We start from the raw sequence: 27,450 nt of genomic DNA, 5'->3' as shown, positions 1-27,450 counted from the left end.
CATTGACTTAAATCTATGCCCTGTCTATTTCTTTGTCCTTAAACTACTTTGGCCAGTAAATACTTATATCAATGTTTATGTATATCATCAAATAAACTCAAATCAGTTTAAACAAATTCTTCTAGATTTCGTATTAATACGAACCCGGATTCCCTACGGTCATTGACTGCACGAGTTCACGCAATCAAGAGATTTGTACCGTCCAATCTCGATTGGAGGTCTAGATCTCATGGTTGATACTTTTACTTTTTCAAGAAAATCAAAATCTACTCATGTTTTAACTGTCGGATCTCGATCAAACTGTAATAGATCCTCGGAAGGCAAGGAATCCGAGTTCCATAAATACCAACTCGTACCCCATACTCTCCATCAAGCACATCCATCCACACAAAAAGTGGAATTATTATTTATTTAACCAACATCAATAGTCATTTTACAATCGCCTAAGAAAATAGATTCCGTTCCTTAAGCTTACACGGTCAAACTCTTATCACTGATCTAACACCTCATAAACACATTCTTTCTTCCACACAAAGGCAATTGAAACTTGCTAAAAAAACTATTTCTCACACTAAATGTCCATAGTTACTCATGCAATTGCAACTTACTGAAAAAATTATGTCACACTAAACAAATATTCAGTGAGTCAGTTAGAAAAATATTTGTAGTGCATTGTTCAGCCAATTGCTACATGGTTTAGTAAAATGAAGTTTTAATGGAATACTAGTACAATACAATATTCACAACAGTTCTAAAACTTTTGAAAGAACAAAAAAGTTTGACAGCAAAACAATTTTAAACCACAAACCAAAGTTAAATTTTTACTCAAACAAACAGATTGCAATTTGAGAACAAAAGGAAGAACCTAATACACCAACAACGTCATGGATTGAAAATTGCAGCAAAGTATAGCTATATAATTTGCTGAATCCGCCCATTCACGAAAATTCAAGTAGCTTTGAGATAAAAAGGGAAACCATAACAGCAATATACTGATAAGGTAATTGCAGTATAGAACCCACCAGCTTAAAGATCTATTCATAAATTCCACAAGTCAAAACAAAGAATCAATAAGTCTACACAAAACCATTAGTCAAGTCTATTTTCCACCAAACTAACCACAATAGACCCATATAGACAATCCAAGAATTCTACACTACCATGGTAAGAAAATGAAGAAGAAATTTGGGTAGGTTTATAGAAAAGTATACACAGGTCTAGAACATAACCAAAGACTCGTATATACGCAGGTGATAACATAGAAAAGTTGAGGAAGAGCCAACATGGGAGGAACTGAGGAAAAGTTCATTTTTGGAATCCAAAACATAATTTTATTGCAACAATATAATGAAAATTTTAAACAATCAGTTGGCAGAAAACTAAAATAATAATATAAACATTATTTACAAAATAAAATTAATATCAATAATAAAATGTTCATTGTCATGGTATAAGATAATGCATTCATCGTTATATTGCCTATTTGTTTTCCTTCTTACAAGCTAACATCCTTCTGTAAAAGAAATAAATGCAGAATGTGAAAACTGTATATGCTATCAGTATATGATAAGTGAGCATAGAATGCTTCATTAGAGCAGCATCAGTAAGTGGGAATGAGAGCTCTATGAAGATAAGATCCATTAAAATTTTAATTGGATTCAAATCATGCAAATGAAAAAGACCATAAACCTGTTTGTTTGTGTTGTGCTTAAGTTGAATGCACAGCAGCAGTGGCAAAGCTACCAAATGAAGCTTCTTCTTGAACACGCGCGATGGATACCTTCCTGCTGTGGAAACGAAGACACTTCCCTTTTGTCTTGGAAACTTAATATCATAATCATGAGATTACTTATAAAAAGTGAAATCAACTTTGTCACTATGGAAACTGAAGACTACTTTCAGAAGGCTACTAAGCCCCCCAAAAGGTTGCAATCCCATAATATAAGAATGACAGTAACTATAGCTTCAAATGAGACTTTAGCAAATAGGTTAGGTTCAACAATAATGGCACTAGATAAGTCTTTGAAAAGCACACTGATAAGAATATGAAAAATCAATAATGAGTGTTCAAAAATTACAGACATGAGGTTCCAAGATTTACACTTGCATACTGAATCACTCTAACAAACTAAACATCAAAATTTGAGAAACGAAAGAAAAAAAAAATAAAGAGAATTTAGATTAAGTTTAAATGAACAAAGGATTCAGATTCTTGTACTACATTTATGACATTTCTTAAAGGTGTACATGGATCTTCAAAAAAAACAGAACAATATCAAAATTAATGTTAAATCAATTAGATTATCAACTCCATATACAACTAGAACACAAAGGAGCATAACAACTACAAACCTTAGCTATATATATGATTAAATTCCATGTGACCTTTGTAACATAGTGCATGTATCCATAATCATTTCCTATTACCAATAAAACAATGGCTTAAAAAGATAATCACCCAACACAAATCACCCAAAAAGAGTGTGGTCAAATGGACTTGGGTTTTATAGAGCATCTAAGTCCCAAATTGAGTGGTATAGAATTCTCAAACAAACATTTTGAAACAGAGAAAATGGCTATTACACAGGCTTAGTCAGATTGAAATTGAATCAAGCAAAAAGTACAGATACTTGTTTATCACTAATTTGCTTCCTTTGCCCATTTCACAAAACTTCAGGCAGAGGGCTTTCAGATAAATCATCATTAGTATATAATCCAACAACTTAACGATCAATTAATAAGCTATCTGTTACATAATGTACAACAAAGATATAGATGAACAGTTCTAATTACCTGGCAAGAATTTCATGGTTTCACTTAAAAAGAAACCTCCTAGTCCTAACACAACCCCTAACAAACAGATAATATTATATACAGTCAGCTGCCCAAAATCAAGGATAGCATGTTTATTCAATTGCATCAGTTTGGTAATCCATAATATCTCTTTCTATTCGGTCCGCAAAGCAATTTAAATTTCTTTTTAAGATGTCCAGCTCTTTCTTCAACTCATCATTCTCCTTTTTTAATTGGGTGTTCGATAAATTCTCTCTACGGAGAACTTCAATTTCTTCCATTTGTTGGCTTATTTTCAGCTTCAATTCAGTATTTTCCTTCCTTAAATCATCCTGTTAATCAAAGAAGTTACTTTTATTGATGATCCATTGTGCACATATTTTGTGTGTGATGTGTGTAACAAGACCCAAAGATATAGAGCTGAATAAAATCTCACATAGTCAGAGCTGAATGTAGGGGGAGTGTCATCCACGATGAGCGTTTCAGCAACCAACTCTGGCTCTCTTCCTACTTTGTCCCCAATAATCAGATTTTCGGGCTTCATTATGTGATTTTCAGCGTTATACCCTTCTTCTCTACCTCCTTCCTCGGATATGCTCAAATTTGTGAAGGAGTCCTCCGTTATGAGATTTCCCGCATTCATCTCTTCTTCTCTACCTCCTTCCTCATCTATGCTCAAATTTGTGAAGGAGTCATCCGTTATGAGATTGCCCGCATTCATCTCTTCTTCTCTACCTCGTTCCTTGTCTATGCTCAAATTTGTGAAGGAGTCCTCAATCACAAGTTTTTCAACTTGTAACTCTTCTTCTCTGCCTACTTCACCATCAATGCTCGAATTGGAGGGGGTATCCTCTACTATCAGATTTTCAATATTGATCTTCTGCTCTATATATTCTTCATCACAAGTGCTCAACCTTGTGGGAGTGTCCTCTACTACCTCATTCTCAAAACTTCCCTCGTCTTCTCCATGTATCTTACTAGAGATACTTCGCTGTATCTCTACATCCACATCTGAAACCTGCTCATGTCAACCTCTCAATCAATAGTGAAATTGAAATGAGAACCAATAATAAAACTCCTATAGAAGAATAGCATTGAAATAGAAGAACCAAAATGGTAGAAAATTGATATATTTAAACTACAAAAAAAAGATATTCATCTCTATAAGTCATTTATTGAACAAATGACTGGAATTTATTTACCAACATAAAATGCACTGATCTTAGAATGAAGTTACCCTCTCCTTAAGTTTTATATACCAGTCACCAGATACGCATAAAACAAAAAATATAAATATAATGCAAGAATTTGTAACTTACATTACTTGATGTGCTTGCTGAATAACTATCATCCCTTTTATCCTCGTTGCCACCTAGTAACCCCATTGCTTTTTTTATTATGTCTATTTGTAACTCTCCAGAAGTAGGTTGGAGCTTCCAAATTATCTGCAAATATATACATTCATAAGACATTATAAAATACAAAAGAATTACAGTCCACTTTTCTATCATCGTAGTACGACATATATAATATCAAAGCAAGTTAGGGAACCATTATTTCAAAGACCAAAAATATTGGCTGCAGATTCAAACTAAATACTAAAGACTTGAAAATGAAAAGTGAACGGATTTTGCTACTTTAAATCATTAGATCATATCTATTAAGAACAAAATATAGCATTAAAATGGCAACAGACCATGATGAGAGACATCTTTTCTCAATTTTCCATGTTATCAGGGAGCCAATGCTTAATTAATCTGAGAATTAAAGGATTTATAAGAAAGTTCCCAAGTTACCTGATCGTCATGTAGATCCTTAAACCTTGAAGTACCCCGTTGCCTCGGGTGAGATTTACTATGATCCCATCGACACACACGAGGAAAGGTCATATCTTGATCTTGCAAATTTGGCCGTGCTATGTCAAAATGCTCATATGACCATGTCTGTTCCAATAAAATGGGTAAGAAAAACACTTGATCAACACAGTCACTTACTAATTACACACTTTACAAACATTACTCCTGTACTTTTTACTAATAAAAAATCTATTCAGACTTCGTCTTCTGAGCAACGAATAAATTGCTGCCATACACACATTTTATTTGCAAGACCACTAAATATTAAAAAGAAAGAGTAACTTCAAAGACTGAAAGATTGAATTGACATGGATTTAGTTGTTGAGAACTTATTTACATCAATTGATCAGTCACGTCAATTTTCAACCTTAATCCAGTTAAGACATTTTGTGAACTAAATTGATACCAAATCAATAATTGGAGAACTATGTTACCTTCCTAGACAAGTAGAAAATAAAATTTGACTTCTTTGAAACAAAAAATAACCATATACAGAGTTAAAAAATTTAAAACTTGAATGGCTAACATTGTCATTATGTTAAAGTTTACATAAACAGACAAGGCATACTATACATAGTCGGGTTGACTAACATCCATAAAAAGATTTTCCATTATTATGTTGTTAATAAATTCATACAGAATCTGATTTTGGTCAATCGAACCCAACTACTACACTATAATAATTCATTATCTCAATTACCCATACAAAAGTAAGAAAACACCAAAATGATTCTTGTTTTTATGCAATTCTAAAGAGTGTGTGTGCGAGCGCACATTTGTGTGTGTGTGTAGAGTTACACGCTAACTGTAAAAAACTGACACAAACATTCAATCACTTCTCACTGTGGTCACTCTTTGTTATATTATTTACTAAAATATCCCAACAAACACCTATGTGGTGAGATTTATTTCATGACAGTGTAAAACATTAGTATACTATTAGTGTAAATCTACTATGTTTGGATGCAGTATGATTTCGTTCAGTTTTAACATATATAACTTTTTTTGTTAGACTAGAGACAAGAAAACACATCCAGCTATATACTAGCATCCCAACTAGGTTGGCACCCTAATCGATAACTATCTTCAGCGAGCATGCTCAAATGCATTAATAGAACAAAACATAAATAAATGAGGGGGCATACACCAAACTCATTTGACAGGAGCTTGGAAAATAACTCGTATTACGGCTAAAATCCTCCCTTAAAAACTCAAGGAGAACATCCCACCAAACAACCTAAATAAGGGAAATCCCGTGATTGGAAAGCTTTTTGGCACAAAAGCGTGACCCTGTCTATAAATTAAAACATATTTAACATATATATGATAATGGCAATATACAATTCAACAAAAGATAATGATAATATGAAAGACATATTAAACTTACTTGAAGAAAAATGAGACAACCACCAACATACTGCACATTGTTATCTTTCCTCTTATCAAGCCACTGACACAAATCTTCAATAACAGCAGCACCCCAAGCAAAACCAGAAACATCATCCAAATTCCCAAGAAAAGACAAGTATCTTGAATCCACTTTCCCATCATTGGAAGAAAGAAAAGTCCCAATTGTGAAAAGCAAAAAGCTCCTCACAAAATCATCACTCACATCTTCCCCAATAGAATCAAGCCTTGCTTCAAGAGTAGTCATAGCTACCTTTCTCTTCGCATGTGAAGCACCATACTCCTCTTCCAATTCAGAAAACAATTGCTCCTCCGCCAGCTCCACACGGTGCCCCACAACTGGAATCCCCAAAATTAAAGCAGCATCTAATAAACTAAATCCAATTTCCCCAGAACCGATCTCAAAAACGTGTCGTTCAGAATTCCAAGCCTCCATTACCTCAGTAAGGAAAACCTTGTTAAGAGAATGATTTGGAATCAATAGCAAGCTACCGAATCCCGTTCGCGAAATAGCAGATCTTTGCTCATCCGTTAAACTTTGAACGCGCTTCGCAAATGACGTAAGTGAAAATCTATGACTAAAATTCTTCACCGCCTGAAAAAGAAAAAACAAAAATTCAAACTTGAACGCTTAATTCAGTTTTTCTTGTTTTTTCCAATTTTCTTTTGCCATAGTTCTAAGTTACAGTCTACAATTGCAATTGAAATCACAGTATAACAATTTTATCTCAATATAAAAGTTAACAACCAACAATTTAAAACAATTTTGTGTTCTTCCTGTAAGTACGGTTCATATAGTAACAGTAGTGGCATTTAGTATACTGGGGTGCAGGTTAGTACGCACAATTCTCCCACTCTCAACATTTAGGCCCTGTTTGAATAAACAACTAAATTTGCCGCATATAAATATCGTAAGCGCTTATCATATGTAAGGGCTTACTATAAGCTATTTCCATAACAAATGATAAAATAAAGTCAAACTACCTTATAAGCTATAGCCTATAAGCAGTTTTCACAAGCTATAGCCTATAAGCTGTTTTCACAGGCTATCATGAAGAGCTAATGTAATTAAGCTGCAAATAGCTTATGAACATGTCATAAGCCATTTCCATAAGTTCTCTCAAACAGTCTATCTAGTGCTTATGTCAGTAGATAAACTCAAATAAGTCAATCCAAACAGATCCTTAGCATGTCTGAGTTTCGACATTTGATATACTTGGACACGGGTTCGTGCCTGCAATTCCCCAGCTCTCAACATTTAGTTTATCTGAGGTTCGCCATCAGACTCTTTCAAAAAAAATTGCTTTTACATTGCAAGAGACATTCAATAAACTAAAATGTTAAATTTCAAAATCAACTCTCATCAACCTCATAACACAACTCTACCGGTGATTACAATCTACAATTATATTTATCATAAAAAAATAAAATAATAAAATGCAATCTACAATTGCAATTGAAGGCTCAATAATACAAATTTATCTCAATATAAAGGAATATAAAGGTTCATAACCAACAATCTAAAACCAATTTCACTTTCGTCTCATAAGTACACCCCAGATGATAGCAGCAAAGACGCAGATTCATACATCCAATTCTCAACTTTTCAACACTGGCTTTGTCTGATTTTCGCTAATTAAAAAAATTGCTTCCGCATTGTCGGACACATTCAACTAAACTAAAATGTTAAATTTTGAAACCAACTCTCATCAACCTCATAGTGCACTCTACCTGTGCTTAACTCGACAATTTTTATCATGAAAAATAAAAAGTTACAATCTAAAATTGCAATTGAAGTCAGCAATCTAACGATTTTATCTCAATACAAAAATTCATAACCAACCATCCAAAGTAATTTCACTTTCATCTCGTAAGTACATCTCAGATGATGATAGCAGCAGCAGAGACATTTGATATGTTGAGACGCAGATTCATGCATGCAATTATCCACTTCTCAACACTTCACTAATAAAATAAAAAATATTGCGTTCACCTTATGAGACACATTCAACTACAAAAAAAAAAAAAATTGAAAAAGTCAAACTAACCCACTGAAATTGGCACCGGAGTAAATTGAACCTGAGACCTTAAAAAGAGCATATTCCAAAGTCCCAAGCTAACAGCACCAGACCAACCAAAATCGTTTAAATTTAAAATTTCAAAAGCACCTAGGTAAATAAAAACGCCGCTTTTACCAATTCTGCTACGTCTATTCAAAATTGAGCGGTAAAAAACCGCTCAAGTGAATAGCGTAGCGTGAATTAGACAGAAAACACGAAACAAAACAAGTAATTGAGAGAGGAAGAGAGAAGTACCGGCGGTTCTGTAGCTTGGGCGAGACCGATGGAAGAAATTCTGATGGATTTTCTCATTGGTGAATTAGGTTTTCCAGCGAAGAAAAATGAAAGAAGAAAGTTTCGATTTGAAATAATGAAAGTAGGGAAATGAAAACGGAAACAGTGAGTGAGCTTAAACACTAGTGGTTGTTTTGTTTTTCAAATCTTCTCCGAGAAGATTCAAAATGGATTATTAGGTGGACCTTATGTTAAAATTAAAATTATAAATGCCGCCAAAATATGAAAAAAAAATAAAAATAAAAATAAACAAAAAATAAATCTTATCCAAAATAAAATGTAGAAAATTGCTTTTTTGACATAGAAAAGTTCCTATTGTCACAAGTAAATGACCAAATTACCCCCAACGGTAGTTAACTACCGTCGGTTAAAGCGCCGGTAGTTAACTGCCGCTGTACTCAGCGGTAGTTAATTACCGCTGGAAAATTGCTTTTGTTTACTGTCTCACACATCTCTTCCATTTTCCAACTCAGTCACTTTGTTTCATCACCTTCACATATTCACATCACTACACAACCTATTCCTTTCCCTTCCCTTCTTCATTTCCCTTAATCATTTTACCATCCTTTTCATTCCATCCAAACATGTCTATCTTCACTTCCACTCTCTTCTTCCTCTCAATAACACTCCTTTGTTTTCCAACCACAACAAAATCCGACACCCCTTTTCCAACCACAACAAATTCTGTTTATGAACAAACAATTGTGGACATAAACAGAATCACAAGTCCACAACCCAAAATAATCATACAACCTAATTCAATCTCTATTTGTTGGAAGAAAAGCATGAAGAGGTGAAGGAGGATTTGATCATCTTTGTAGGTGGAGAGGATTTGACAATATGTGATATATTGGATGCACCAGGTGAAGTGATTGGAAAATCAAATTATGGAACACTTTATAAGGCTTTGTTGCAAAGGAGTAATAAAGTGAGATTGTTGAGGTTTTTGCGAGCTGTTTGTACTACAAGAGGTGTAGAATTGGATGAAATGATTTTGTTTCTTGGAAGATTAAAGCATCCTGCTAATTGATGTTGAAGATAAGAAAGACCGAAACCATGGGCTGCATGAATGGTTGAAGCAAATTCAAAACATCTGCTGCAATACTGAAGATGTGTTGGTTGATGGTAATAAATTATTATTAATTAATTAAAAAATGGAAGTTGGTGGCTGAAACAAGTGGGCATGTGCAGAAAAGCAATTTTCCAGCGGTAGTTAACTACCGCTGAGTGCCAGCGGTAGTTAACTACCAGCGATTTGCAGAGTGGTTGTTAATAACCACTGGGGGCATTTTAGTATTTTACTTGTGTCAATAGGAAACTTTCATTGTCGGAAAAGCAATTCTCTAAAATGTAGAACCTTTTATTGGGCTGCTTCTCATCAAAAGCCGAAACATACTATCGCCATGTTTGGGTATAGTATAGGCAATTTTTTTCCCACCCTACTCTCTGCTCATTCGCCTTATTAAATTTTGAAAATATCTTTTTTCAAATTAGATAATCAGAACATCTTTTTAAAGGTTTTTAGATTATTTAATCTGAAATCTTTCTGTATATAATCGAAAATCAGAAAAATTCCCTCATTTCAACAGTTTCTCTTTATGCCTTAAAACTTCTCTTTCACTATCCAAGATCTGAAACTCTCACATTGTGTGGTTCTTGAATTTATTTTGCTCCAAAACATCGTATTTCAATCATTCCCAAACATCAACCACAAGGCAAGGTAAGGTAAGGACTATTCATTCAATTTAGTGTTATTTGATTCATATTTTTTTTCCATGAAACTGAACCATTTCAGATTGTATATTTTGAACCAGGTTATTCCTAGTTTTGATTATATAATTTGATCTGCTTCAATATGTGTTGTTTTTGGTTATTTTTTGGATTTTTGTTAATTGTATGTATATGGAATTTTGTATGTTTTAAATATGGATCGCGTAAACCACATTAGAAATGAAAGAATTGCCACGATTGTATCTGTTGGGCGGGAGCAGGTGCAGAATAGTGTAGCGGAAAATATACTGGGCAGGGGCCGCAGTGATAATGGATCCGAAACATCTCAAGTGAATGAGCCTAAGTCTCATCCCCAACAGCACCATGTGGAGGATGAGGAGGATCATTCAGACTATTCAGAGGAGGTAACGAATGTCGATGATGAATATATAAAAGCCACAACATGATGAGGAGGAGGAGCCAGAGCCGTTCAAGTCCTATCCTGGTGGGAAATATGACATGTATATGCTCACCATATATCATCATTAGGTGGCCAAGTGCATGTTTAATGGAGCAGTGAGATTCCCCAACTTATATTTTTTTGTACTGCATTTTTATTTATTTATGTAAACATTTTTTTGTTGAAGTGGTGTAACAATTTAAAGCGTGTGAATAACAGGAAGAAGTTGAACGCTATACATGATCCATATAAGGTGGGGATGCGTCAGTCATGGTTTAGAAAAGTGAGGATGCTTCAACCATGGTTTAGAGATTCCTTACAAGCCAGTGGTCTTTACTGGCTCAAGCATGTCAGTTATAACAATATTGACATCAATATGTTGTCTGCATTTATTGAGAGATGGTACGAGGAGACGTCTAGCTTCCAACTTTCTATTGGGGAGATAACAGTGACACTAGATGATGTGTCATGTCTTCTGCATCTATCCATCAAGGACCGCCTTTTGGACTAGGAGTGGCAAAAATACCCATGTACATGGTTACCTGCGGGTAAAATCCGTCACTGGCATGGGGCGGGTAGCTAAACGGGTATCCACCGATATAATAAACGGGTATTTGACTACCCATTATTTTATGGATACAGACACGGATATGATGATACTCGTGCACGTGGGTACCCATACCCAATAATAAATTAAGTAAATTATTAAAATATCCTTGTATGTGTGTGTGTGTATCAGAGTTTGAAGTCTAAAAAAACTCTAGTTTAGTTTACTGTACGATTGTTGAAGACAAGTCATCTTACATTATTCTAAGCATGTTTTTCAGTCATTTTCAGTAGGTTTTACTAGCAAAACATAGGAGCATTAGAGAAATTGTCTATGATTTTGGGATAGTTGTAATGTTGTCTATATTTGAGTATGTAATTTTGTCCTTCCTGGAACATATAAATTTTAGGATTTTTTTATGTAATTCACGAATAAATCATGCAAATCGACAAAGCAAGATAACCGAAGATTTATATGGTCCTTGCGAAGATGAAGAATGAAGATTCAAGAGGCCTTAGAAGACTTTACAAAGGGAGGAATTATGTTCCCAAGTTCCAAGACATCTTAAATATAAGCAAACACCTAAAAAAAGGCGAAGAAACAGACATTTCAGCATATAACGCACTCACAAGCGCCCAGTCGCACAGAATGAGGCGCCCAAGCGCCTAAAGCCCTACTCATATGCGCCTGGCGCATGGATATATGCGCATGTTACTTGCGGGTTAAGTCACTGTTTGTGACTTTTTTGTGAAGAAAACCCGCAATTTTATCCTAAGTTCGGGTGGAAAGTTTCCCTATAAGTACCGTCTTCATCATTCATAATTTCTCATTCAAAATTGGAATAGTTCAAGAGGAAGTCGGTCACTAGAAACTTTTAGGAGGACTTTCTCTCTCCTCTCTCCAAGTCTTTCTAGGGTAAGTTTTATTTTGTAATTAGTTTTTAGTTACCATGGGTAACTAAATCTTTTTAGGCTAGGATTCTAAGATGAACCTCTATTTTATTTGTTGGATAATTATTTAATTTAATGTCGTTTATTGAGTTATTTTCTGTTCGCTATTTAGTTTTACTATAGTGCGTAATATTTGTCTCCTCTGGAGCGCGCAACCTTAATTTAGGCACTTTAATTAGTGACAGGATCTAATATTGATATTTATATCTTGATATTTATATATGTCTATCTAGGAAGTAATTAGTTAGTAACTAGAGAAAGATACCGAAAGTGAGTTGACCCTAGCAGTAAGTATTTAGGAGATGACATTACTAATATTGAGTATAATCTGTTGAACCTAGGATGTAACTAGTTAGTGCTTAAGGAAACAAATGACTTCATGACTATCTCTTTCGCATGCATAATCTTATCCAAAGCACCTTTTGTTGTATGTTGTGACTTGTATCCAATTAAGATTGTATACTTGTTTGTTGTTTAGATATGATTGTATTATTTATGCTTGTTGTTACCCGTTCCTTGGTGGCACACATTTTATGCCCTGTTTAGCTCTTCTCTTGTGATTGTATACTTTGTACTAGGCTTGCTATGTTATATGGCTTCTATGTTATTTTCTTTGTCTTCTTTATCTCTTTTTGCTGATGTCAAAGGGGAGAATGGCTCAAGAGCTTTATGCGCAAAAGGGGAAACACAAATTCAAGAGAGGATGGCTTCTAAAACTCTTCTTGTTTGACATCATCAAAAAGGGGGGAGTTTGTAACGTCTAACAATTTATTGTAGGTTTTGGATGATGTCTCTTGAGCTAGGATAGTTTTAGAATATATGTATTTTGTCCCTCTAAGCTTAGTACTCGTTCTCACTTTGCATAAGACATTTGAGCATTCATATCAAGTTTTATTAATTCCAAAAATCATATTTGATGGAAATCGTGTTTTTTGGTGTTGGTTTGAGTATGATATGCTTAGTGATCTTGTTTGTTGAAAAGCTTTTTAGGGTAAACCTTTGGATCTGTTATGGGCCTTTATGTACATTTTTCAAAGTTTTCAAAATCACTTTTTAACTCTTGAATCGATTATAATGATTCAACCAACAGTCTGAATCGCCAAAGACAAACCACGGAGTTTTTAAGTCATTTTGAATCGATTCAAACCTATGAAACTTGATCATCGAATAGATTCAATCTTCATAATTTTCATGCTGAATAAACTTATAAATACATGTTTCTTTTGCACTAAGCCTCCAGACCTATAAACACATGTTTCCCTCGTTTGACCCATTTCACTCAATTCATTCATTACTTTTCTCTCTAGTCTCCTCTCAAAAACATAAGAAAACACTTTCTTCGAATTCATAGTTCTTTCTGAGAATTCGGATCCTGATATAGAAGGATAATTATAGGATGTGTAATGGTTTCAATCTTTCAAGGAATTTGAGGTGCTCAAAGTTCCAAAGGACACAAGTAGCTTTATTTTTTTGGCTTAATTTCTATTTTTGTCCCTTAAGTTTTTTTTTAGTATCTCTTTGGTCTCATAAGTAATAAAAAAATCCGTTTAAGCCCTTTAATTTCATCTCTGTTACAGTTTTTAGTCTCTTCCGTTAATTTTAATAAAAAAAGTTAAGTGTAGTACACATGTCGTTTTGACATTGGATCTGGAAACAACAACTCATATCTAAGCTTTCATGGCATACACAAAACAATCGAAGCTACTCTCTCTCACATTATATCTCTCCTTCTTCATCTGTTTCACCATCGAAAAAATCGAAGTTTACACAAAACAATCGAAAAAAGGGGGAAATCAAATGGAAGCATGAAGAAGGGGAAAATCTCAAATCGAAAAAAAAAAGGTTATGCAGAAAACTGAATCAATTGAAATGTCAATTGCTTTCGCTTGCTTCAAAAGGGTGATTCTTGCTGGGACTATTCAGTTTGCTTCAAAAAATTTCAGAAAATTAAAATCTTAACGAAATTGAAATAGAAACAGAGAAGATTGAAAATTGATGGAGGAGAGAGAATTGGAACAGAGAAGCTTGTGGTATGGTTAGTGCAAGAGAAAATTAGAGTGAGAAAAGTGGAAGAAGATAAGGTTGATGTTTTTGGGTTAGGCCCTATGTTTGTTAAAGATAATGATGGAAAAATTATGATGATTGTGATTTTGGGGGTTTAATTGATGAATATGATGAAGGTTTTGATGAAGATGAGAAAAAAAAAAAATCTAGAACCAATGCCAAAATGACACGTGTACCACACTCAACGTTTTTTTTTTATTAAAACTAACGGAAAGGAGCAAAAACTGTAAAAGAGATGAAATGGACTTTTTATTACTTATGGGAACAAAGTGATACTAAAAAAACTTGAGGGACAAAAATAGCAATTAAGCCTCATTTTTTCCTCTACAAACTAGGGGTTTTTCTAGTTCATCAATTTCGACGAAAATCGAAAGAATCTATGCGGAAGAAGAAATTTTGACGAAGATTGTCGAGGAATCTCATAGGATTGAAGATTTGAAGGATTGAGGTCCGAGTTTGTGGATTTCAAACTTGAATCAAGTTGGAGGTGATCTTGCTACAAGTAGTTTAGGGTCTTGGTGTTCTTTTAGGTTAAAGAGTTACTAGCTTCCTTAATTACCAGTAATCAAACCTTGTAGCACTTTGTGAAAATATTCAATCATACAGGAAAGCCGTAAATTTTCTTTGAAGAGTGGATGTACTCCATAGAGAGGACGGTTGGGGGAACCACTATAGATCTAGTGTAATCTCTTCCAATATCTTTTAATTTCCACATAAATTTGATTGTTAATTGATGCTTTGTGACAAGTTTAAATTGAATATGTGTTGAGTGATTAATAGCTTTAATAATTAGTTTTGTTTGAAGAAAATTGTTTTACGATAGTTATCTATCCCTCAACATATTAGTAATCTACTTGTGTATTAATTCATCAATTAACAAGTTTAGTGATGTCTTGATTAGTAATCTTCACTTTGTATTGTCTTCAAAAACCTTCTAAGAACCATTGACTTCAATCTCCATATCCTTGATCCTTCATGTGATGTCTTGATTTGTCAATTTACATGATTTCTCACTACAAAACACCTATGGAGTTGCATGATCTTTGATAAAAGCGAATTACAACGACTCGAGTGAAAACAATACAATATGTTCTTCAAACCATTGACAACTCCTCTATCTCTGAACTTATTTGTCTTCAAATGTAAAAAATAAAATAAAAAATATTAAAAACATAGTCAAAAATATCATATGATGCTCTGTCATCAATCATGTATTTCTTACAAATTGCAATTAGTTGATAAATAGTAAAAAAAATCTAAATCAACCTTCATTACATGTTTTTATTAATTTTTTTGACAAAAATTTATTACATTTGTTTAAAAATAAATAATCAATTTAGTTTCTAAATTATCGCTCTCTCACTAAATTAGTCCCTAAACTTTTAAAATAAACTCAAAGGTCCCAAAATTATACTTCTATCAATCTATTTGGTCCCTAAAACCAGTTAATTGAGAGGCCAAATTAATGGATGAGAATATAGTATAGGGTCCTTTTAGTCGATTTTAAGCTTATGAATTAAATTGGTAAGAGGGTGATAATTTAGGGGAGAAATTGGCCGTTTATTCTTTGTTAAATTACCCAAGCCATTTTTATTAAATTGTAGTTTAAATTTGGCTATTAATCGAAAAATTTTAGTTTTTTTAAATAAAAAATATAATGGAAAGTGTATTAGAGAGTATAGCAAAGATAAAAAAAAAAAAGTATAGCAAAGAAATTCAACATTTTGTATACTGAAAAGTTATAATCTGCATTCCAACATATCAAATTTTTTACAATTTTGTACGATATTAGTTGTACTTTTTCTAATGAATCTTAGTTGTAATTATTTTTACTTATGAAACGATTTTGCTGTATTTTGTTTTTGGTAGATATTTCGCTGTCATTTATTAACGTGTAACGTATCCAGAGAATGATAATAAGTGTAATGTAGATAGAGAATGATACCGTCAAAAATCAAAAAAAGAATGATGAAAAATAATTGATGGTAGATTTTTCTTTTGACTGCAAATTGATGGCACCTTTAATAGCTGTTAACTTATAAAGATTAGTTGTTAACTTTATGACTCAGAAATAGTTCATCTTTAATAGAACTGAACTGTTAAATAATAATTAAAAAATATTTAAAAAAATAATTGAAAAATCTTTAATCTCTTCAAACATTTAATAATTGCAAATAAAGGAAAAAATAATTTAAGGCAAAATATACTGCCTATAAGACAAGTAATAAAAAAATTCAAGATATCGTTGAAAAAATAATTTTTGTTTTGACTAAATGAACCAAATATTAATATTAAAATGATACACCCTCTGGTCACAAATATAAGCAAAAGTCCATATTTTAGATACATTCAATAAATGATGTATGTTGTCTACAATAAAGACCACATACATCATTTATTGAATGAATCTAAAACATAAATTTTTGCTTATATTTTTGACCGGAGGGTGTAATTAATTATTCATTCAATAAAAATTATTAATACTTTTTTAGATTTCTTGTAACACTACTTAACATAATAAAATAATCTTAAAAAAATTAGGGTTAAATATGTTTTTGGCCCCTATAAAATTGGGAGTTTCTAAGTTTAGTCCTTACTTAATTTTAATAGCTTTTTTAGTCCCAATAAAAAAAATTACTTATAATTTTAATCCCTGCTAAAACAAAGTTTGATTAATTATCCTTAAACTCTTAAATTTTTGAACGATTTTTTTGAGACAAGTTTAGAACACTACGAAAGGTTCATTTACTAAAATTTAGAATTTTCTAACATGAAATGAATTAAATATGAATTTTTTAAAACGACAAAAGTTACAGATAAAAAGTAATAAAATATGGATTTAGAAATCAAATTTTGCGATAATTTTTTGCGGATGAACTTTTAGTAATGTTCTAAACATGTCTGCAAAAAATTGTTCAAAAACTTAAGAGTTTAAGAATAAATTAAACAAATTTGAATTGAGTAGTGACTAATACTCAGTGCAGAAAAAAAAAATTAGGGACTAAAAGAACTAATAAAATTAAGTAAGGACTAAACTTAAAAGGTCCCAATTTTATAGGGACTAGAAACATATTTGACCCCAAAAATTATGAACTATTCAAACATTTTGATTATATTATTTTTATATTATATTAATCAATTGTTAATATTTTCAATTTTAAAGATATTTAAAAAATTTCTAGCAACACTCACTTTTTACTCTCTATTTTAGATTTTTATTGAATCAAATTATAGACGACTCACAATATTTGAAAGGAGTCTCACATAAAATGGTGAGATGTGAATTTCTCCAAACAAAAAAGTCAATGTTAGAAATAAATGTTAGAGTTAGATTTTGACATGTCAATAGATATCACTAGCATAGTCACCTATAACTTTTTTTTTTTTTTGAGAGAGATAGTCACCTATCACTTGTAGGGTTATATATTATTATAATTTTTAGCGGATTTTGCATTATTTACGGCTATTCAGATATATAATTAATTTAAAAAACTGAATGAAGAAAAATTTATATTATTTATAAAAGAAATATCTTTTTATTTATGAATCCATTATATAATAACGAAAATTTTGCTTGCTTACAACTATTGCTACATAATCCCAGGGTTCTATCAACATTTCTGGTCCAATTGTAGTGAAGACAAATTTAAGGATTGTTGTGAGTGGTTAGAAACAGGTCAGTTCCCGGCTTCTTTGAATGCAACAAATATAGCTCTCATTTCAAAGGGTAACATTCAGACTACTATGAAGGATTGGCGCCCTATAGCTTTGTGTAACGTACTGTATAAACTTATCTCCAAAGTGCTTGCTAATAGACTGAAAGTCGTGTTACCTAAGTGCATTTGTGATAACCAATGTGCTTTTGTTCCGGGTAGGTCAATCCTGGACAATGTCATGGTAGCTATTGAGGTTATTCACTATATGAAGACGAAGATGAGGGGAACAAATGGTTGTGTTGCACTTAAACTTGATATTAGTAAGGCTTATGACATGATGGATTGGGATTATTTACAGGAGGTCATGCTTAAGATGGGGTTCAATAATAAGTGGATTCATTGGATGACTATGTGTGTTGAGACGGCTGATTATTCGGTTCTTGTTAATAATGAAGTGGTGGGGCCTGTTATTCCAGGTCGTGGTTTGAGACAAGGGGGTCTTCTTTCTCCTTATCTTTTTATTATTTGTGTGGATGGCCTTTCCTCTCTTATAAGAACTGATGAGTCTAGAGGAGACATTAGGGGTACGACCATTTGTGGAGGTGCGCCAGCAGTGTCTCATTTACTATTTGCTGATGATTGTTTTCTTTTCTTTAAAGCAGAAGAGCGTCAGGCTCAAGTGATGCAGAATATTCTCACAATGTATGAAGCAGCATCTGGTCAAGCTATTAGTTTGCCTAAATCTGAGATATATTATAGTAGAAATGTTCATGTTGCTTTAAAAAATTCAATCACTAATATTTTGGGAGTTCAGGCTGTACTTGGTTCAGGAAAGTACTTAGGTCTTCCTTCGATGATCGGGAGGAACCGTACGGCAGTATTTTCATATATTAAGGACCGTGTCTGGCATAAGATAAATTCTTGGAGCAGTAAATGTTTATCTAAAGCAGGTCGTGAGGTCATGATCAAATCTGTGTTGCAGGTTATACTGTCGTATGTTATGAGTATCTTTCTATTACCGTCTTCTATTATTTCTACTATTGAGAAGATGATGAACTCATTTTGGTAGGGTTATGGGGGGCCCAATAATCGGTGTATCCATTGGATGTCTTGGGAGAAGCTGTCAATGCATAAAAACCATGGCGGTATGGGATTCAAAGATTTGACTGCTTTTAATCTGGCTATGTTAGGGAAACAAGGCTGGAAATTTCAGACAGAACCTGATTCTCTTGTCTCTCGTATTTACAAGGCTCGGTATTTTCCTTCATGTAGTTACTTGACAGCAAATTCGGGTCACAATCCTAGCTATGTTTAGAGAAGTATTTTGAAGGCGCGCTTCATAGTACGCGGTGGGACGCGTTGGTGTGTTGGTACTGGTCACAATATATCTATTCTTGATGAACCATGGTTGTTGAATGGGGATCGTATAGACAGACATATTGTCGGGGCAAACTTTGTGAGAAATCTTTCTGTGAGTAGTCTAATGAATACCTCGTCGAAAGGCTGGAACCAGGAGGTAATTCAGAAAGTTTTTAGTTCTAATATAGCCGACTCTATTCTTCGAACACCGTTACTTGATCAGGTGGTGGATGACAGGTTAATATGGAAAGCTGAAAAGAATGGCTTATATTCCGTCAAGAGTGCTTACAGATTGTGTATGGAAGAATTGGTGGATGTTTCTCACCTTCAGAGGTCGGGATATTGGTCCGGTATTTGGAGATTAAAAGTGCCGCCAAAAATAAAGAATTTACTTTGGCGAATGTGTCGTGGGTGCTTACCTACCAGAGTTCGACTTCAAGATAAAGGAGTGCAATGTCCCACAAGTTGTGTGAGTTGTGATGGCCCACATGAGGATCTTGCTCATATTTGTTTCGAATGTCCTTTTACTGTGCAGATTTGGCGTACAACCGGTCTTTGGAATACTGTTCATAAGGTGTTTCTTGAAAAGAATTCAGTAGCTGATGCCATCTTCGAATTGTTACATCAACTTTCACAAGAATTTAGTCAACGATTTGCAGCTGTCCTATGGAGCCTTTGGAAGCATAGAAATATCAAGCTTTGGCAAGATGTCACAGAAACTTGTGCTAATGTAGTCGATCGAGCTTGTCACATTATGGAGGATTGGTATGCAGCTACCACTATTCCAGTAGCTTGTCGTAACAACACTTCAACAAATTCAGTTCGTAATGATCATATGACGACATCAATACCGGTAAGATAAAGTGGTTCAGGTACAACTCGAAATTCTTCTACTACAACGAGTGATATGGCTTCGGTCAGGTGGCAGCGGCCACAACGAGGCCGTCTGAAATGTAATGTTGATACTTCGTTTTCGGATCAGTTAAACAGAACAGGTATTGGCATATGTGTCCGTGATGACGAAGGACCATTTGTGCTGGCTAAAACTGTATCTATCTCTCCTATGTGTTCTATTGCCGTAGGAGAAGCTCTAGGCTTATTCCATGCCTTACAATGGCTAAGTGACATGCAATTTGACAACGTCGATTTCGTCTTGGATTCAAAGATTACAACAGATGCCTTTAACCATCGTTGGATTGATGTTACAGAATTTGGCCAAGTGATTTCAGCATGCCGGAGTCTCTTTAACACAAACTTCTCAAACTCTAAGGTCGAGTTTAACAGGAGACAAGCAAATGAGGTAGCTCACACCCTTGCTGGGGTTGCCACATTATCAGCTAGTCCCAATATTTATTATCGTGTATCTCGTTGTATAAACTCTCTTATTATTAATGAAATGCTATAAGCATGCTCTTTTCCTTTTAAAAAAAAAAACTATTGCTACATAATATTTCCTCAAAAAAAAAAAACTATTGCTACGTAATATAAAAATACACTGATAATATATATTAATTAAACAAAATTTATGTTTCCTTAAAAAAAACAATATTTATGTTATTTTAAAGCTAACCTCACCTCACGTCTATTATTTAAGAGATAAAAAAATATTCATTTTTTTTTTTGGTGGCCGGGATTCAAACCCCAACCTTGCATATATTATGCATTGTCTATGTCAACTGAGCTAAGCTCGCGACGATAAAAAAATATTATTTATTTCATCTACGCTCACTATATGTGTTATTGTAAAAAAAAAAAAAAAAACTAATTGTCCGGACTTAGGGGTGGGAATAGGCTATATCAAGTTATGTTTTGCAAAGCGTAAACCTGACCGGTCAAAATTTTTAAGGTCTAAGCCTGACATGCAATCTATCATAAACTTATTTTTTAGATCTGGGTATGACCTTCTGAAAATCTAATATAACATGTTAGTCTGTTTAAAAATCTATTTCATATGAATATATTTAAGTAAGTAATGTGCTATAAGTTTAAACAGAGATTAAACTCCCTTTTTATAATTTTTTTTGAACAAGAACTCCCTTTTTATATTTAACATATTTTTGTTAGAGAATTTGACTTTATATTATATCATATTTCAATTGTCCTCGTGAGCTTAGCTCAGCTGGTTGGGACAATGCATATTTCAATTATAATTTTTTTTTTTTGTGGTGGCCGGGGTTCGAACCCCGGACCTTGCATATGTTAACACATATGCATGCGAAAAAAGTTAATATATACTAATAAACTTAAATTACTGAAAAGGTTCACAAGTTTATAATATAATTTAAATTATAAATATAATATTAGTAATACAAAATATTATTCATATTTATTTAACTAGGCCGGCCTAAGAGTGTTTTTTTTTTCTTTCTATGACTTGGGGCTCGACTTTTTAAGTTAGATAAACTTCTAAAAAACCCAAAACAGTATCTATTTAAGAAAAAAGTCTGGTATGATCTGACCAACCGTAGACTATACTGTAAGTTTCTGTAGGTCGGTTTGACCTATTCTGATCCCTATTTTTTTAGAGGTATTCTCATTCCTATTTGTCATCCTCCGTGACATCAACATAACTCCAGCATGTTTTATCATTTAAACTATTATTTTCACAACATAAATATTATTTTTTTTCTTGAACAAAATTTATTTTACCTACTTCGACATGTACTTAATAGCATTTATGTAAAAAAAATGTACTTACTAGCATAAAAGAAAGGGTACCTAAACGTCTAAACCACATTCAAACTTTTCTATTTTTTCACCACATTCAAACATATGGACCAAAATCTTCTTACTACCCAGAAAGGAAATATACAAGTCAATTCAAAGCAAGGTAGAACAAGAGCACTTTTGGAGTAATGTACGAAGCATTTTTGAGAATCAAAAAGATTCATTCAAAGATAATTTTCTGGTCACACAACAAAAAATAGAAGATACCATATTTACATGTTAAGAGGACAAACATAGGAACAATGAAAAAGAAAAAAGTGTTGGAAGAATTTCCATTTATATTTGTGTTTCGGATTCTGATATATACTTTGTTAATAATAAAATAAAAAATATTTGATTTTGATAACTCGGTATATTGATTTTTTTTCTTACCATATGAAGCTAATTCAAGTATTTTTCCACAGCTTTCATGTTTCCAAAAATGTACATTTTTCTCTTTTTCTCACAAAATTTATTCCTCTTCCAAATCCAACTTGATTTTTTTGACTAATAAAATTAATATACTTTTTTTGACTTTATAAATAGATGAGGGAATAATTTCACTCTTAAGTTGCATGAGCTGCTGCCTGCTGTCTCATATAGGTGTGTCAATATATTTTTTTTCTTTTGTTTTTTTATTCATTTGCTTTCAGGTTTTTTGTGAAAAAATTTGGTTAGTAATATTAATAAGTTTTGTTTGATTCATTAGTTAGTTTAATATTTCTTGTTATCTTAAAAACTGTCTTTGTCATTAATTTATCTAATGTGGTGAGTAATCTTTTTCTGTTATGTTTTGTTTTGATAATTTATGATGGAGTTAAATTAAAAGGGTATGTCTAATTCACTTGAGTTTTGTGAAACTTAATTAAATGAGGATGCTTTTGTGAAATTAATTCTTGAAAATGTATAATTTCTTTAATGTGTAATAACTTATATGTATCTTTTTACTTTATGAGATGGATTGTGGTATATAGAACTTGTGACTCCATAGGAAATGAGTAGTTTTGTTCATTAGTATGAAGGTGTTTTATCTTCATGGGTTTTGTTCTATGTATTGTGAAAATTGACCATTAAAATAGAAAAAATGAAGTGATTTGTTGTTTTGTTCTTGAAATTAATGTGGGAAAAAACTCTTTAAGGATCGGTTGATCAATTATTTTTATTTTTGTATTTTACATTATTTTCGAGTCATCGGTGAATATATTTTTCTTACGTAACAAATATTAGTAATTAATTCTTATAAACGTTACCGAGGGAAAATGAACTCAAAACTCTTCATCATTAAGTATTAAGGTTAGTCATATTGAGCAAGAAATGAGAGAGGGGAGAGGATTGAAAAGAAAACTAGAAGTGAAAGAGAAAATGAAAGATTGCTCTAATCCTATCCATTTTATTGTTTTAATTTATGCTCGCAAGAGAGGGAAAGAACTAAGAATAATGACATCATGTTATCACCTTTTTGTTTTTTTTTTTTTTGTTGTTGATGAAATCATGTTATGACACATATATTCTTAGTTAGGCATTATTTCATGAGAAAATCTAAAGGGAAGTAAATGCCAATGTCTAGTGTATCCAAATTGAAATAGATTCAAAATTGATTAAGTGAATCTTTTCTTTTGCCTCATATCTCTCACTTTAGATCCATTTGCTGAAATTTCACATAATTTTTCTTTGTAAAACTACTAGTAACATTTAAGCCATATTTTTTTATTTATGCAGCAATTAAACAGTTCACTACAACATCTATATCTTGCATAGAAGATGGGATGTTTCCCTGCCTTTAAGAACATGAAGACAAAGTGTGAAAATTCCAATTCAGAAATTAGCAGCCATAATGAGCATGTATTTACAACAACGCCTCAACTTCAAGCTTCTCGATCGTTGCACTCTGATCCTCGAATTTCTAAGGCTAGCATGATATCCCTTAACCCAATTAACCGAGTTGCCAACAACAGAACACGGGCGTTGTCTGCTCCGTCAGCTCTAGCCTCAGTTGAGCACGAGGAACAAGAAATATCGAGAGTTTTAGCGAGATTAATGAAGGAGCCGCGTTCGCCTATTCCACAACCCTTACCTCTTCCATCCCCTCAAGGAAATGGTCCGTTGAAGTTAAGGATGGCTGGTGGTCCTGTATATGCTTCTGGTTCAGCTCTTGTTGCAGCAGAACAAGATGGTTTGGAAACATTTCAGTATGAGGAACAAGAACGGTCAAAAAACCGAGATAGATTGATGAAGAAACAGCCTGTATCTAGTCCAGTACCTTTACCGCTTCCAACTCCTCAAGGAGGAGGTACATTGAAGACTACTACTGGAAGCTGTAAGTTAGGAACAGCTATTGATTCGGTTCGTTACTTTCGGTACGAGGAAATTGCCGCTGCTTGCCGCAATTTCTCTTCTGATCGATGCATGTCGGAATGTCTTTATTCCACCATATATAAAGCTTCCTTTTTTAATGATGCTTCAAGTGAGAAGCTTAAAGCCACTGTCACGCGCCTTCACTCATCGACTCAGGTACTTTTGTCCTTGCTACATTACTTTCATAAGTGAATTGCATCATTACATGTTCAAACATAGTTTAGAACTATGATTGGCCTTGTATTTTAAGGTTTATAAGTTTTCACCTTAAAAGAATTTGAATGTAGCTAAAAACTTTCTGACACACTCTATATGTATGGTATGCCTACTTCTAGGGCTTGAGGGAATTCATGAATGAGGTTAATACTCTTTCGAATTTGCAACATCCAAACCTCTGTAAACTGCTCGGATTTTATGCAAGAGATGGCTTTGAGTCTGAACCAAGGATGTTGGTTTACGAGAGGCTAATCAATGGGAGCTTGGACCACCTGTTGTTTGGAAAATCCGATGGCCCTTCAATTGATTGGAACGCAAGAATGAAAATAGCCATCTGTGTTGCACAAGGTCTTACTTTCTTGCATGAAGAAGGGCCTCTCCAGGTGATAATAATAGATATTCTATTTGAATGCAGTGTTTAGATCTCATTAAGTGATTGTGTATTTCTTAATATGGATTGAACAATTATAGCACGAGTAGATTTTTTTTTTTTTTATGTTCTTACAGTACATTACATTTCAAATTTTCAATCAGTATGTTTCTATCTCTACTGATATATACTTTTATATCTCTTGTAGGCAATGTATAATGATTTTTCAGCAGTGAACATACAGATTGATGTAGATTTCAATGCAAAGCTATCAGGATATGGTTTTGTTGGACATGTTGCTAAGGAAGAGATTTCAAGCAGCTCAACTGTAAGTTCTTTGACTCATGCATATTTGCATTTTGTGTGCGTTGGTATAAAACATTCACGTTGTACATCTATATTTATTCCAATGGTTATGTTCTCATTCGAAGTCGAAACCTTGGTAAGGGTAAGGTTGTTTCCTTGTGTTCAAATTCTGGAAACAACCTCTCCGCTTGTGGGGGTAAAGGCTGTGTAAGTCAAACTTTCCCTCATCTGGTGGGAGGCTCGTGCAATGGATCGCCGCTTTAGTTTTGTTCTCATTAATTTTGTCCATGTATACAGGCGGCAGCAAACCTTTCAGTGGAGACATTGAAAAAAGGAATGCTTACTCCAAAGAGCAATGTATGGAGTTTTGGAATTGTTCTTCTGGAGCTACTTACCGGTAGAAAGCATTTTGACAGTCATCTACCGAAGAATGAGAGGAACTTAGTCAAGTGGTGTCGGCCTTTCCTAGCTGACGATTTCCAGTTGTCGGTGATCATGGATTCACAACTAAAAGGTCAGTTTCCGCCTAAAGCAGCAAGAAAAGTAGCTGGAATTGTACAACAATGCCTTCAAATGGAGCCATCTGAAAGACCAACCATGAGAGCCATTGTTGAGAGTCTCAAGATCATACTAGATACGGAGTACCCTAGTTGGTTCCCACTGCAAGATCCAGCAGCCATGTATGGAAGACATGCGTCGAGATCACCAAGCGTTGATGGTATCATTAATGCACCTCGATTGAGTTTCTCTCCTCCATTACTACCATCAAAAGCCAGAACATCTGTTTCACATCCTGCAAGATGGTCAACTGTGTCCACAATGCTTCCTTCTCCTCTTGCTCGTTCCTCCAATGTTTCTACTGAGGAGCTCACTAAGCAGGAAAGTACAATGTCATCATCCTCAGTATCCAAGAAAGCTTAGCAGCACATTGACTTTCTACGATGTCAATTTTTCAGTGAATCACCAATTTAGTCTATAAATTAATAAGTTTTGGATACTTCGGTATGAAACTTCAAAATGATTCCTAAAATTGAATATACTCAATCACATTAGTTTTTGGATCAAATTGGTGATTCATTCGTTTATTTTTTTGTTTTTTTATTACTTATATTGGCATTAGAAATTGGGTGTTTAGGGTTGACATGATGTACCCTAGGAACCCCATATAGGGAATAAACCATGTAGTTGTTTTGTCTTTCTATCTCTCAGTAAGATGAAGAGATATTCTTTGTAGCTATAGCAAAAACTGCTCATACTGGATTCCATTAGCCAGTCCGTTTATATAAAAAGTTTACATGGTTTCAAATACTTTGTTCCTTCTCTACTCACACGATTACACACACAACCTCTCCTAACTCTTAATAAAATATATGGATAATCAGAAGTGTGTGTATGTAATAGCTTTTTTATTTAAGGAACTACATGTTAAATGACTTGATCACATCCCAAAAGTTAACTTAAAGTGAAGTTGACCAATAAATCTAATAGTCCGGGGACCTGAACGGTGTGAGGCTCCAAACAACTTCAATACCCACCTTCATGCCTAGCATAGGTCATGAGTCCAATTCCCACATTGCAATTCTTAAACCAACTTTAATATTATGTTAAATAACTTGGATCTCATTCCAAAAGTTAGCTCAAAGGGCGAGAGTTCCCAAACACAAATCTAACATCACGGGAACCTGAGCAATGTGAGACTTCAAACAACTTCAATACCCACCCTCATAGTTAGCCGGAGTCCTAGGTCCAATTCCTACATTACGATTCTTAACCCAACTCTGTTACCACATTAAATGGCTTGGATCTCATCCAAAAAGGTAGCTCAAAGAGTATCCAAACATATATTTATACATTTAAGGGAAACTGAACAACGTAAGACTCTAAACAACTTCACTACTATATAATTTGAACAAAAAATTGTATTTTTTGTAACTTTCGTTTAGCTTATGATTTGAGAAGTCAAAACATGTTTCCCCAAGTATGTTTCTAAGACAAATGTGTGTTCGGTATTTTTTTTTTTTTTTTTTTGAGTATGTTCAGTTTTGTGTTTAGAAAATTCTAATTATATTGGTTTTATTTTAAGTGGAGATTATATTAACTATAGTTAAAATAATCTTTTGTGTCTTTTCATTGATAATTTTTTTAACTGCTTTGCTTGGATAAGTTTTGAACGAACATTTGGATCTACCCCAAAATCTTGTCGTACAATAGACAGAATGTTTGGATATAACTTTTTATTGAGGAAGGCTAAATGGAGCGTAGACGCACTCCTTTTTATTTATCGAAACTATTAAGTTTGAGACAAGTGAAACCAAACCCAACTTTGGTTCAAGTTTGACTC

The 27,450-nt window shown here is 33.6% G+C and overlaps 3 protein-coding genes across 3 annotated transcripts; 2 read left to right on the top strand and 1 right to left on the bottom strand.

Annotated features, from left to right (window-relative positions):
* Positions 1–2,711: 2,711 nt before the first annotated feature.
* On the bottom strand, positions 2,712–8,521 carry LOC146927349 (uncharacterized). The gene is made up of 6 exons (XM_085700643.1): positions 8,372–8,521; positions 6,037–6,651; positions 4,590–4,736; positions 4,113–4,238; positions 3,230–3,811; positions 2,712–3,125 (listed from the first exon to the last, which is right to left on the bottom strand). The coding sequence occupies exons 1-6, from the start codon at positions 8,426–8,428 to the stop codon at positions 2,907–2,909; spliced, it is 1,746 nt and encodes a 581-aa protein (XP_085556769.1). The 5' UTR covers positions 8,429–8,521; the 3' UTR covers positions 2,712–2,906.
* A 10,759-nt stretch (positions 8,522–19,280) lies between these two features.
* Positions 19,281–20,561, top strand: LOC146927348 (uncharacterized). Its single transcript, XM_085707058.1, has 2 exons — positions 19,281–20,009; positions 20,139–20,561. The coding sequence occupies exons 1-2, from the start codon at positions 19,281–19,283 to the stop codon at positions 20,559–20,561; spliced, it is 1,152 nt and encodes a 383-aa protein (XP_085563184.1).
* A 2,909-nt stretch (positions 20,562–23,470) lies between these two features.
* LOC146927347 (putative serine/threonine-protein kinase PBL1) lies at positions 23,471–26,141 on the top strand. Its single transcript, XM_085700638.1, has 4 exons — positions 23,471–24,373; positions 24,553–24,816; positions 25,012–25,131; positions 25,407–26,141. Exons 1-4 carry the CDS (start codon positions 23,624–23,626, stop codon positions 26,028–26,030), a joined length of 1,758 nt encoding a protein of 585 aa, XP_085556764.1. The 5' UTR covers positions 23,471–23,623; the 3' UTR covers positions 26,031–26,141.
* Positions 26,142–27,450: the final 1,309 nt, after the last annotated feature.

Source organism: Medicago sativa, chromosome 4 (genome assembly GCF_051527215.1).
Source record: "Medicago sativa cultivar Bolivia chromosome 4, Bolivia_mono, whole genome shotgun sequence".
Classification (NCBI taxonomy): Eukaryota; Viridiplantae; Streptophyta; class Magnoliopsida; order Fabales; family Fabaceae; genus Medicago; species Medicago sativa.
Note: the sequence above shows the minus strand (reverse complement) of the source record. Positions and strands in the feature narration are given on the sequence as shown.